The sequence below is a fragment of the Leguminivora glycinivorella genome, chromosome 18 (genome assembly GCF_023078275.1).
Source record: "Leguminivora glycinivorella isolate SPB_JAAS2020 chromosome 18, LegGlyc_1.1, whole genome shotgun sequence".
In the NCBI taxonomy this organism is placed as follows: domain Eukaryota; kingdom Metazoa; phylum Arthropoda; class Insecta; order Lepidoptera; family Tortricidae; genus Leguminivora; species Leguminivora glycinivorella.
This window is the reverse complement of record NC_062988.1, coordinates 12,982,254-12,995,413: the sequence shown is the minus strand read 5'-3', so window position 1 is coordinate 12,995,413 and position 13,160 is coordinate 12,982,254. Positions and strand designations below refer to the sequence as shown.

The following is a 13,160-nucleotide window of genomic DNA, read 5'->3' as shown; positions in this document are numbered from 1 at the left end:
TATATCGTCACGTGCAGTTGAAGTTGTGTAATACCAAGAAAAATTTAATACTGCACTGACAAAGCCCATATAAAAAAGCGTACCCTTGAAATGTATAGGTCTTTTAGGCTTAAAACTAGATGGCGCTGTTCGCAGCCTGGAAGTAGCCAAAATAATCCTTTTCCCCTAATATTTTGCGTGCTTTTATTTCTTACTAGCTTTTGCCCGCGGCTTCGCTCGCGTTAGAAAGAGACAAAATGTAGCCTATGTCACTTTCGATCTCTTCAACTATCTCCACTTCAAAAATCACATCAATTCTTCGCTCCGTTTTGCCGTGAAAGACGGACAAACAAACAGACACACACTTTCCCACTTATAATATTAGTATGGATAGGAATAAATGACATGCTTCTTTATTTTAAAATCATGGTATCATGTCAATACACATTTTGAAAAACAAATTAGGCATCGTCAGTGTAGTTATAATAGTATTTAATAGGTGGCGCTTAAAAGTCGAGGTACGATTCTTAGTATGAAATATGTAAATCCTATATAAATAATCCTCGGTTCATTGTTAATAATGATTCTTAACGTACGTTTGCCTAACAAAACCTAACTTAAATTATGTTACTGTCCTTTCTATCATACATTTTATGTTATTAAGTTAATATTACGTCTTATGTCTGCTGTCAATTTACTTGTACAGTGGCGGTATTCCGCATCTGTTTGATATTTGTGCTGTCGCTTATTTTTAGTTTAGCTCTTAGCTTAGTTTATTTAGTCCGGGACCCACTGAAAATCAGCGCTTCGGCATGCCGTGGCAATATGCTGAGTGGGCCCCCAATTTAACATCTAGATTGTGTTGTATTTATCTTTGTTATAAATTTGTTCAAACTGATGTTAAATAAAAACTATTCTATTCTATTCTTTAACCTAACCTAAGCCACTGGTCCCACCGCGAGCTAGTAAGCTATGAGCTATCGGCTATAAAAACGAACAAAAGATAGTCGCTCCCGTGCAAATAAAAGAGACACGGCGATGTTTATAGTTACTCGCCCAGCGGTGAGCTATCAAAATCGCCGTGTCTCTTTTATTCGCACGGGAGTGCTTATCTTTTGTTCGTTTTTATAGCCGATAGCTCATAGCTTACTAGCTCGCGGTGGGACCAGTGCCTAAGGCCCTGACCACAGAAGGTGTGATCGAGGCATAACTACGATATCCAACTCGCTTCTTTTTTTTTAGATTACAACACGTGGCCGACGCAGGCATATCAGGGATGCTGCTAGTGGCGTACAGCCTGGTAGCGGCGGGTGCGGCGGCGCACCTGGTCAGCGACCGGGGCGGGGGCAGAAGCGGCTGCAGCTGCTGAGCGGCGTCAGCCCGGCGGCCTACTGGGCGGCCGCCGGCGTCTGCGACATGGCTGTGAGTCACTTTATGAAATGAAATATTTATTTTCCAAGTAGGCATATTACAATGCGCTTATGAACGTCAAATAAAACTACGCCGGCTCTAACCCTACGCCTCAGCCTCGAGAAGATTTCAGTCCCCCCTCAGTTGGAGGGGGGTATCCACTATGGGACCGGCAAGAAACTCGGCGGGCCATTTCTTTTCAAAACATTACATCTTATAATGTTTTAGTCTACTTAGTGTAAATCTTATAATTAACATGCATTAAAAAAACGAGATACAATTTAATCAGCAAAAGTATTCATAAAAAAAATTTTAACAGACAAGGTACCTACTCTATGGAAATTCATTTCAAGAAATTATACAAAGTACAAAGCTACTATGATTAGTAAGATGTGAGAAAAAAAAAAAATTATGCATGATGAAGAATTGACAACATGAAATGAATTTACTAGCTAGTTTTTTTTTTTTTAAGATCAACTTAGCCCCAAACTAAGCAAAGCTTGTACTATAATGGGTGCTAAGCGACGATATACGTACTTACTTACTTACTTATTAAGTCACTTATTAGATTAGTGATGGCGGGTGCAGCAATATATCTCATCAGCGACGGAACCGTCAGCAGAAGTGCACCTCTCATGACGTTCTCATCCATACTAATATTATAAATTCGAAAGTGTGTCTGTTTGTTTGTCCGTTTTTCGCGGCAAAACGGAGCGACGAACTGACCAGATTTTTTATGTGGAGATACTTGGGATGGAAAGTGACATAGGCTACTTTTTGTCTCTTTCTAAACCCTCACTTACCTAACACAGAGGGGGGGGGGGAGGGGGTGAAAGTTTGTTTTATAAAATAAAGCTGTAAGTGTTGTAGAAGTTGACTGTGGGATATGGGTTCCATTGTGGTGTGGGCGAGGGCAATTCTTTCAACCATTTAAATGAGGAGGCACACTCAAAGACTATGACAGATGGTGCCACCATATAAGTCCATTGCACAGATAAAGAATTTCATACGCGAGAGCGAGAAGATATTTTTTCTCTCACACATATATGAATGACAGTGACATGCCTAGACACTTGCACAGGCGCCGCCTGGCGGGATAAAATGTCAGTGTGCCTCCTCATTGCCAGGAGTGGCTCTGTAACTTGAGAAAGGCATAACACGAAGATGCTGCCACTTTTTAATTTCTAATACTCTTTTGGCAAGCTATATTTACTCACCTAAATTAATTTATGAAATGTTTTTTTCCAGATCATGATTCTGAACATAATCATCTCTGTATGCGTGCTGGAAGCGTTCGGTTTCCCCGTGTTCGTGGCCAAGAGTAATTTACCCGCCATCTGCTTGCTGCTCCTTCTATTTGGGTAAGTTATATAAAACGTATCTTAGTTAAACACAAATAATGTCTAAGAAAAAGCACTTCGGAACCATAAATACAAAATTAATCTCGTGTACAGTCAACCAATTGGAACCCTAGGCCATTACAACCATGTCAAAATGACAAGCAGTAAGAGATTTCTTACAATCTGATTTGTAACGTCACTATGACATAGTTCTACAGTGGCCTAGGGTTCCAATTGGTTGAAAGTCTGGCTAAAAGGAGTAGAAATTAAAAAGTGGCAACATTGTAGTGCCGTTCCTTTCAAATCAATACGAGAATGTGTATGTGTAAAGGTTGGAAAACTAAAACTTCCTATTTTGCTAGGAAGGCTTGTTTATTTAATGTTTGCTTCGGTTATTTTCATTTACGCAATTTTGTTCAACATACACCCCTCGAGAGGTAGCGCAGGACCTGAAAGGAAAAGGGGCTATAAAAACGAACAAAAGATAAGCACTGCCGTGTAAATACCGACCGTGTTTAACGACCGGTCTGGCCTAGTCGGTAGTGACCCTGCCTGCTACTCCGCGGTCCCGGGTTCGAATCCCAGTAAGGGCATTTATTTGTGTGATGAGCACAGATATTTATTTGTTCTTGAGTCATGGATGTTTTCTATGTATATAAGTACTTGTATATTATATATATCGTTGTCTGAGTACCTACAACACAAGCCTTCTTGAGCTTACTGTGGGACTCAGTCAATCTGTGTAAGAATGTCCTATAATTTTTTTTTTTTTTTTTTTTTAATAAAAGAGACACGGCGATGTTTATAGTTACTCGCCCATCGGTGAGCTATCAATATCGCCGTGTCTCTTTTATTTGCACGGGCGTGCTCATCTTTTGTTCGTTTTTATAGCCGCTCATAGCTTACTAGCTCGCGGTGGGACCAGTGCCTTACTGTGCCTTCTTACTTAGCATATTTTATTATATTTCAGTTACTCATGCGGCAGCCTAGTCCACCTGCTTGAGAAGTTGTTCCTGGACCCCAGCCTCGCGACTATGGTCATATTCTGCGCTAATGTCTTCTGTGGTCTTTCTGGTATCACGATACTGCTCATCATGGACATCATCTCCGAATCACAGGTTTGAAATGAAATGAAATGAAATAATGAAATGAAATAATGAAATGAAATATTTATTTTCCAAGTAGGCATATTACAATGCGCTTATGAACGTCAAATAAAACTACGCCGGCTCTAACCCTACGCCTCAGCCTCGAGAAGATTTCAGTCCCCCCTAAGTTGGAGGGGGGTATCCACTATGGGACCGGCAAGAAACTCGGCGGGCCACTTCTTTTCAAAACATTACATCTTATAATTAACATGCATTAAAAACAAGATGCAATTTAATAAGCAAAAATATTCATAAAAAAAAATTACACTCTATGGAAATTAATTTCAAGAAATTATATAAAGTACAAAGCTACTAGAAAAAAAAACTACTGATACAAATAAAAGATAACTAAAATAACTTTAGAGTTGTACAAGACTCTTAATGTCTCAACTAAAGAAAAAAAAATGTATATACTTAATCTACTTTTTTCCTTGGAGATGTATATGGTCTCCAAGAGTCAGAAAGAAAAAAAAATAAACAAACAAGGACCGAACAGAGTGCCTCAAAGTAATCTTATTTAAAATTTATGTTACAATATAATAGTATAGCCCCTATTAGCTGAAACAGACCGGTCTTCACAAACAGCACCCGTTCACGAGTATGGCGCGTATCTCAGCCATTTGTTCAACTTACTTTTACCAACAAGCGCAGTAGTGTAGTAAGTATGTAAGTACCGCGACGAGTGGAGGGACAGCCTTTTAAGAGTGAAACCCATGATAAGGGCCCATTTAGACGGTACGAGAACTCGCATACGAGTTTTATTACATTGCGGTATTTGATGGCTGCGCAAAATTGTATGTATCTCAACAGCCCGCAATGTAACTAAAATCGCATGCTAGTTCGCACGCCGTCTAAATCAGGTCTTAGTATAGAGACTGTAAATTGATATTCATACTACTTAGTATTATAAATGGGAAAGTGTGTGTGTCTGTTTGTTTGTCCGTCTCTCACGGCAAAATGGATCGACGGATTGACGTGTTTTTTTAGGTGGAGATAGTTGAAGGGATGGAGAGTGACATAGGCTACTTTTTGTCTCTTTCTAACGCGAGCGAAGTCGCGGGCAAAAGCTAGTCCTATATAAATAATAATAAGGTTGTCTGGTAGAGATCGCTCTTTAGCGGTAAGACCGCCTGTTGTCTGCCTCTATTTATAATCATTTGTTTTGTGTATCTTTTGCTGAGGTGTGCCAATAAAGAGTATTCTATCTATCTAATAATCCTTGGTTGCCAGGCAACGGACGACGCGCGGTGGGTGCTGCACAAAGTGTTCATGTTGTGCCCGCAGTTCGTACTGGCCGACGCTTTGCTGGAGATCGCCAAAAACACTGTACAGGCACAGGTAACATTTACTTTCTCTCAGTTTTTAATACTTTCTAGGTATGTGCTAAAGATGTAACTACTATATGAATTGTTAGGAAGGAACCTACAAGTATATCCCAACCGAGGAAGTGCAAGTGCAGGGAAGGTATGGAAAATTCGCACACATCCAGCAGGCTTCCGTGACTCACTTGGTCAGCTGATTAGGCATTTCAGAAATTCGCAGGTTCGAGTCCTTGGAGGTGTGAACTTTTCTTTAGTTTAAAAATATGTAAGTAGTATCGCTCGCAGACTTTGCTGCTTCATAAAAAAATTCGATACTTTAATTGTTGAGCCATATGGAGACCACAATAATTTTGTCATTTTGTAGTTAAGCTATGACGTGTCCAGTATAAAATGGGCTAGAAGTGGATCAACAATTGAAGTCCCTGACCGTACATATGTGACTTATATTGACCGGGATATAGACCGAGATTACCTTTTTGATTTCTGTCGAGCTCCCGATATTTCGACGCAGTTGCATGCATCATGATCACGGAAAACTGACAGGAAAATTGCACAGTTCTTGCGGTCACCTAAGGACAATTTTCCTCTGGAAAAACCTGGTGTGTACAAAGTTGAGTGCAGTTGTGGCAGTTCTTACATAGGGCAGACCAAGCGCACTATTGCCTGCAGAATTAAAAATAAATAAATAAATAAAACAATTTTATTTCGGATAAAAAAATCCATAGCTGTTAGTAACATGTACATTTAAACTTATAAAATAGTGTTAGTGGAATTACAGACTAATTATTAAACCTAGATATTTATTTATTTTTCTACAACATGGAGTTTTGTCCAGTGCTGTAGCAGAGGGGAGTCCCACCTATCCGACAACGCCACCATGATGCTGTTGGTACTGCCTCGCCAGCGGCTTAGTAAAGAGGCAACCCGCTTCCGCATGATAGCCGCAAAACCGTCAACTTGTGCCTCCGCAAACATGCCGGATGCACTACAGTGACGAGGCAGCCCCATCAGCATCCTGAAAGCGTTGTTGTACTGCACACGCACACGCATTAAAGAACACATTGCTGCAGTCAAAAAGAACGATACTCGCAAGTCTGCTATTGCTCAACATCTCATTGAGTCGGGTGCAAATCATTGGATCGAGTTGCATAGTCCTAAGGTAATAATTTCGACGGAACGCCATTACATACCGAGATTGGTAAGAGAAGCCATTGAGATTCACAAATATAAAAATTTCAATCGTGAGGATGGCTTCAAACTATCTAATGTATGCAATCCAGTGATTTGTTTGTGTAAAAAACCGGTGAAGTCTGAATTGAACAAACGTAGTGACACTGTGAGTATAGTGTGTTTGGACAGACCATCGAGTGTGAATGAGACCAGTGGTAACGCTGAAAGTGAACGCAGCCGACGCGCGCGAAGGAGGGTAGATCGCGCGCTGTCTATGCAACTTTAACATCCACCCGCCTTCGTCCGTTTTCCGTGATCATGATGCATGCAACTGCGTCGAAATATCGGGAGCTCGACAAAAATCAAAAAGGTAATCACGGTCTATATCCCGGTCAATATAAGTCTAATGAAAATAACCGTGAATCATTCAAAACTCGTACATATGTGTCTTCCGGCCTCTAAACCATTGAAGGAGCATTCCATGAAAGAGTCTACCAATGTCCTGTACAAACGCGAAATTTCTCAAATTAGCTGGGATAAAAGTGTCTTTTTCTGAGGTAATGTACCTACAGAGTTATGCACAGAAAACTGATTTACATAACATACAATCACGCCTGTATCCCATAAAGGGGTAGGCAGAGCACATGAAACTGCTAAAATCTCAGTGCCACTCTTGGCAATTAAGGGGTTAAAAGAAAACGAAAAACTGATTTCATGCTTTAAAACCCGTGGAATGCTCCTGAAGTATTACAACGCTAATTGTTTAAACATTTTCAGGTGCTAGAGCGTTTCGGTATGGACACGTACAAGGACCCGCTGTCGAGCGATCTGCTAGTATACCACTACGTGGCGTCAGCTCTGGTGGGGACAGTTCTCTTGCTACTGAACCTGGCCATCGAGTACGACTACTTCGAAGGAATTATTGCTAAGTAAGCTTAACAAGGTGTCATACTTAAAACAGAATGCAGGCCTTGGTCACTTGTTCTTTCATATGTGACGTTATCTGGGTACCTTATTGTCGATGGCGCTTACGGCGTTATGAACGATGCTCGTATACAAATACGATGCCGCGGGACGTAAGCGCCACCGACAATAACCCTTTACCCAGATAACGGCACATATGTGTAATTTATATGGAAGAAAAAGTTACCAAGGCCTTGCAGTGCCTGAGGCTGGAATCGAACTAGCGCAGTTCCAATTGTGCTCTGCTTACTCCTTTTGGGAATACCGGTGCGAGTTATACATAGGAACGTATTCAATTAGCTATTTCAACCACTTTTTTGATGCCTTGAATTAGAGATGGGCCGAATATTCGGTATTCGGCAAGTTTTTAATCGTATTCGGCCGAATAATTCGGTTGCATTGCCGAATATTTACCGAATAAACAAAGTAAATAACCACTGAAGATCTTACTTATTCCATTGGATAAGAAGCTCCTATTTTAGTAGCTTTTTAAGGAACTGCAAAAAAAAGAGAAACCTAGGCGTCAAAAATAAATACAATTGTTTAAAAAAAAATGAAAAAACCGTAGTTGAGAAGGATTCAGAGTTGTTTTAACTACGTTTTAGTTATCCACTTATGCATGTAACCATTATCAATCATTTAATAGTTTAAATGAACATCCCCTTTAAAAATATGGCGTAACCGAATATTCGGCTGAATGTTCGATTCGGTAACAACTGAACCGAATGTTCGGCCGAATATTCGTATTCGGCAAAGTCCATATTCGGCCCATCTCTACCTTGAATTTATTTAATTTAATTATGAACAAAAACCTGAAATACTCTTTTCAGATTCCGTAGCAAGGCCTTACCAGTAGACACTAACGAAATGGAAGCGGCCGACGTAGTTGCGGAAAGGAGGCGCGTGGCAGAGTCCATACAGGCGGCTAACGCGCGGGTCGTCAGGCTGCCCACTATTGGGAACATTAACGCTGGTAAGTACCGGGTAATATTACCGGTAAGGCTAGGAGATTGAAAGGAGGCGCGTGGCAGAGTCCATACAGGCGGCTAACGCGCGGGTCGTCAGGCTGCCCACTATTGGGAACATTAACGCTGGTAAGTACCGGGTAATATTACCGGTAAGGCTAGGAGATTGAAAGGAGGCGCGTGGCAGAGTCCATACAGGCGGCTAACGCGCGGGTCGTCAGGCTGCCCACTATTGGGAACATTAACGCTGGTAAGTACCGGGTAATATTACCGGTAAGGCTAGGAGATTGAAAGGAGGCGCGTGGCAGAGTCCATACAGGCGGCTAGCGCGCGGGTCGTTAGGCTGCCCACTATTGGGAACATTAACGCTGGTAAGTACCGGGTAATATTACCGGTAAGGCTAGGAGATTGAAAGGAGGCGCGTGGCAGAGTCCATACAGGCGGCTAACGCGCGGGTCGTCAGGCTGCCCACTATTGGGAACATTAACGCTGGTAAGTACCGGGTAATATTACCGGTAAGGCTAGGAGATTGAAAGGAGGCGCGTGGCAGAGTCCATACAGGCGGCTTACGCGCGGGTCATTAGGCTGCCCACTATTGGGAACATTAACGCTGGTAAGTACCGGGTAATATTACCGGTAAGGCTAGGAGATTGAAAGGAGGCGCGTGGCAGAGTCCATACAGGCGGCTAACGCGCGGGTCGTCAGGCTGCCCACTATTGGGAACATTAACGCTGGTAAGTACCGGGTAATATTACCGGTAAGGCTAGGAGATTGAAAGGAGGCGCGTGGCAGAGTCCATACAGGCGGCTAACGCGCCGGTCGTCAGGCTGCCCACTATTGGGAACATTAACGCTGGTAAGTACCGGGTAATACTACCGGTAAGGCTAGGAGATGGAAAGGAGGCACGTGGCAGAGTCCATACAGGCGGCTAGCGCGCGGGTCATTAGGCTGCCCACTATTGGGAACATTAACGCTGGTAAGTGTTATCGGTAAGGATGGAAGCGGCAGACTTAGGGCCAGTTGCATCAACCACATTTGACAGACACATCATCACGCAGCAGACAACTTCTTAGGCCCATTCGCACCAATCACTTAACTCAGGATTATTGGTCTTTCATCTGTCAAATTCCATAGAGATGGTAGACTGCGGAAAAGATACATATTTTTGACATCTTTTATATTTTTTACCTGTGGTCTGACGATAAATCATTGCATTTCATTTCATATAAGAAAAGTTCCCGGCAACTTTGTACATAGCCACGTCAGCAAATTTTAATTGATCCTATTTTGTTACCAACATTTAGTAATATAAGTCGACTTTCGTAAAATATATACAGGTTAATTGTTATAATTAGGAAAATATAGATACTAGAGAACCTTAATGACGAAAAAAAACTTACTAAAATCTCAATTCATCAAAAAAATCTTGGTAACAAAATAGGAATAATAAAAACAAATTTAACTTTTTCCTTAATTTTTGTACAAACTTTTCGAGAACTGCTGATAAAATGGTGGGTTAACCCTCCATTTTCATTGGTGCAAGTGGCCCTTATACAATCAAATTTAACGAACGCATTAACGATGACAGATGGTTTGATGCAACCGGCCCTTAGATATAGAAAGGAAGCGCAGATTCCGTTCTTGGCAAAAAAAATGGGTTAAAACCTCAGTTGCGCCTGATTGAGCAAAACATGCTCTTAGGGCGCCGACACATTAAATATTAAAACGCTACGCGACGCCACGTGTTAACACGTTGCAGTTTGTATAGAGCATGGCGTCGCGTGGGATTTTTATAGTGGGAAAATACTACAATTTGATTTGACTCAACGCGTCGCGTTACGTTTTAATAGTGTGTTTCGGCCATTAGAAAAAACTACAATGAACCCTACCTATATAAACTTAATAAATACGTTGCCTCGGGGTTAACTTACTTTCGTCTTTTCAGGTTTTATAGACACAGAAGGCAAGAAAAACTCCGTGAAGCGTATGGTGTCAACTACAGCGGACGTAGCCCAATGTGTGGCGCTTAGCAAACAGTACCACGCGCTCGGCGAACCGCGGGTCGCGGTCAGCCAACTTACTTTAGGCATACCGCCAGGACAGGTAAAAATTCCCTTAGTAATTCCATGAGCTGTGGGCATTCTTAATAGTTCTATAAGCAAAAGAGATGCTAGGTAGCTCTGTCTCGCTCATATTTGAGTGACGTCACACAGGAGATGGACATAGCTCAATGTGTGGCGCTTAGCAAACAGTACCACGCTCTGGCGGTCAGCCAACTTACTTTAGTCATACCGCCAGGACAGGTATGAAACCTCCTCAAATGAGCGAGGCAAATGCTTTATCGTTATTTCTTGCTCACACCGTCCAGCAGCGCAGTGGCATTGCTGTCATCCAACATACCCCAGGCATACTTCTAGCTAGACAGAGATGCTAGATAGCTGTCTCGTTCATACTGCAGTGACGTCCATATGAGACGGACGTGGTACAATGTGTGGCTTTAAGGCCGATAGTCAAGTATCATATGTTTATCATAGAAATATTATCTGTGTAGGGTGTAGGCCTCCCTTTTTCTCCGTGAAGAAAAAGGACGGCATGACCATATTTGTATGACAAACATATGATAGTGGATTATAGGCCTAAATCAGTTGGCAAGTAGTACCAGGCGCTCACATGTCAGCGAACTTACTCTAGGCATACCACCGAGACTCCTATGATCGTATGACTCTATGATTGAAGTCTGTCTACTACCTACCTACTGCTATCTATATTCTCGTTTAACATTTAACTTACGCCCCTTAGGTCCACTTGCACCAACCACTTAACTCAGGGTTAGTGGGATGTCAACTGTCAAATTCCACGGTCCATTTTCATTGGTGCAAGTGGCCCTTAAAGTACTATTATTTTTATTTTATTAAATATTTTCTTCCTGTGTTTTCTATTATATTTACATATATCGTTGTCGGAGTACCCATAACACAAGTCGCTTTTTGGTGAAGGAAAACATCGTGAGGAAACCGGACTAATCCCAATAAGGCTTAGTTACCCTTCGGGTTGGAAGGTCAGATGGCAGTCGCTTTCGTAAATCTAGTTGTTTACGCCAAATCTTGGAATTATTTGTCAAAGGTCTCAAGAGCCGTAGCTAATGCCACACCTCGGACACTGGCGATCAAATATAAAGAAGCGCGTTCCTAGCACACAGTCTACGCTCGTGTAGGTGAACGCGTACTATGCTTGTATGAGTGAAATATGACAGGTCGACTGTTTGCGTTTTTGACAGGCGGTAACTGTGAGGTAACCGAGAGGAGGTGGGCGGCACTTTCAGCGGGGAGCGGGAGTGGCCATACTGTACGATAGTACTCTTTATTATACTGTGCTAATGCCGAGATAACGCAAGGAGGATGATGATTACAGTGGTGTTTAGTCAATTTGTGTAAAAATGTTACTTCATGTGATTGTGTTTAGTAAAACGTCCCACTTTGTCGCTTACCATAAAGACGTCATATGCTTGTATCTTTATCTGAATAAACTGACAAAGCGGCTTTATAGCAATCGACAAAGTGGGGCGATGTACACACTCACATATACAGTCAACCAATTGGAACCATGTCATAGTGACGTTATAAATCAGACTGTAGGAAATCTCTTACTGCTTGTCATTTTGACATGGTTGTAGAGTGGCCTAGGGTTCCAATTGGTTGACTGTACATATTTGATTGTATTTATTTTTCCAGTGCACGGCGCTATTAGGGGAGAACGGGGCTGGCAAGTCCACCACATTCGCTATGCTGACGGGGGAGGTGCGGCCCACGAGCGGGCAGATATACCTCAACGAGGCGCCTGTTAACCCGAGGCAACTGTGCAGAGGGTTGATCAGTAAGCAGAGTTAATATTCATAGCTTAGCGTAGGGGAGAACGGGGCTGGCAAGTCCACCACATTCGCTATGCTGACTGGGGAGGTGCGGCCCACGAGCGGGCAGATATACCTCAACGAGGCGCCTGTTAACCCGAGGCAACTGTGCAGAGGGTTGATCAGTAAGCAGAGTTTATATTCATGTCTTATATACATAAATAGCAACTCTATTCTATGAGCTATAGACCGCGAAGCAGCGAAGTCATTTCCCACCACACCGAAAATATCAGGTAGTGTGGCGTTGAAACTCCAAACAAAAAAAAACTCATCACAACTATTAAAAATAATATACCTCGGTTTAATTAGGGTGGTTTGAAATCTGCAGCATTTACTTGGGCTGTATGGTCTCCGGAAGACCAGCGCTGAGGCCATTTCGTGGCACTTTATTTTTTTTATCTGTAAAATTGCTTATTGTCTGTGTGCTTTCGAATAAATTCTATTCTATTATCGGTAATAATGGTGACGACATTTTGGAAAATATACCATCATAATTTCGCAATAGAATTCCGTTTGGTGCTACTAGAATATAAAATCATATAGATAGGTACCTGTGACATAGTAATTCTTATCTCTATTGAATATTAATTTGACAAGACTCGTGGTCCTCTTCACATGTAAATATCTATGTATAGGTACATATTCCGCAGCCAAATAGCATTAGACCCTACTCATAGTGTTGCGTTCCTGCCGGTGAGTAAGGCTGCCAGAGCTCAACCAGGGTGCGGTATGCTGATGACGGGAGGACTTACGGAACTATCCTGTTCCGTCTATTGTCCTTTGAGTCGTCGGCAACCCGAACCCTCTTTAGAACTTGTACACTCCTTTTTGCTGTGTACTTAACACAGCAAAAGGGAATGTACAAGTCTCTAATTGAGTGGCAACGCGCATGTGACACTGTTTGAGTTGCAGGCGTCCATAGGTTACGGTGACCGCTTTACATCAGGCGGGCCGTA

The 13,160-nt window shown here is 42.2% G+C and overlaps 1 protein-coding gene across 1 annotated transcript in view; it reads left to right on the top strand.

Moving 5' to 3' along the window:
- Positions 1-13,160, top strand: part of LOC125236150 (phospholipid-transporting ATPase ABCA1-like) — a 58,693-nt gene that overhangs the window by 34,556 nt on the left and 10,977 nt on the right. Inside the window, 10 exon segments of the mRNA XM_048142849.1 lie at positions 1,222-1,316; positions 1,319-1,401; positions 2,638-2,750; positions 3,700-3,847; positions 5,108-5,215; positions 7,147-7,298; positions 8,163-8,305; positions 10,243-10,400; positions 12,029-12,170; positions 12,204-12,329. Of these exon segments, the coding sequence (XP_047998806.1) occupies positions 1,222-1,316; positions 1,319-1,401; positions 2,638-2,750; positions 3,700-3,847; positions 5,108-5,215; positions 7,147-7,298; positions 8,163-8,305; positions 10,243-10,400; positions 12,029-12,170; positions 12,204-12,329 (1,268 nt within the window).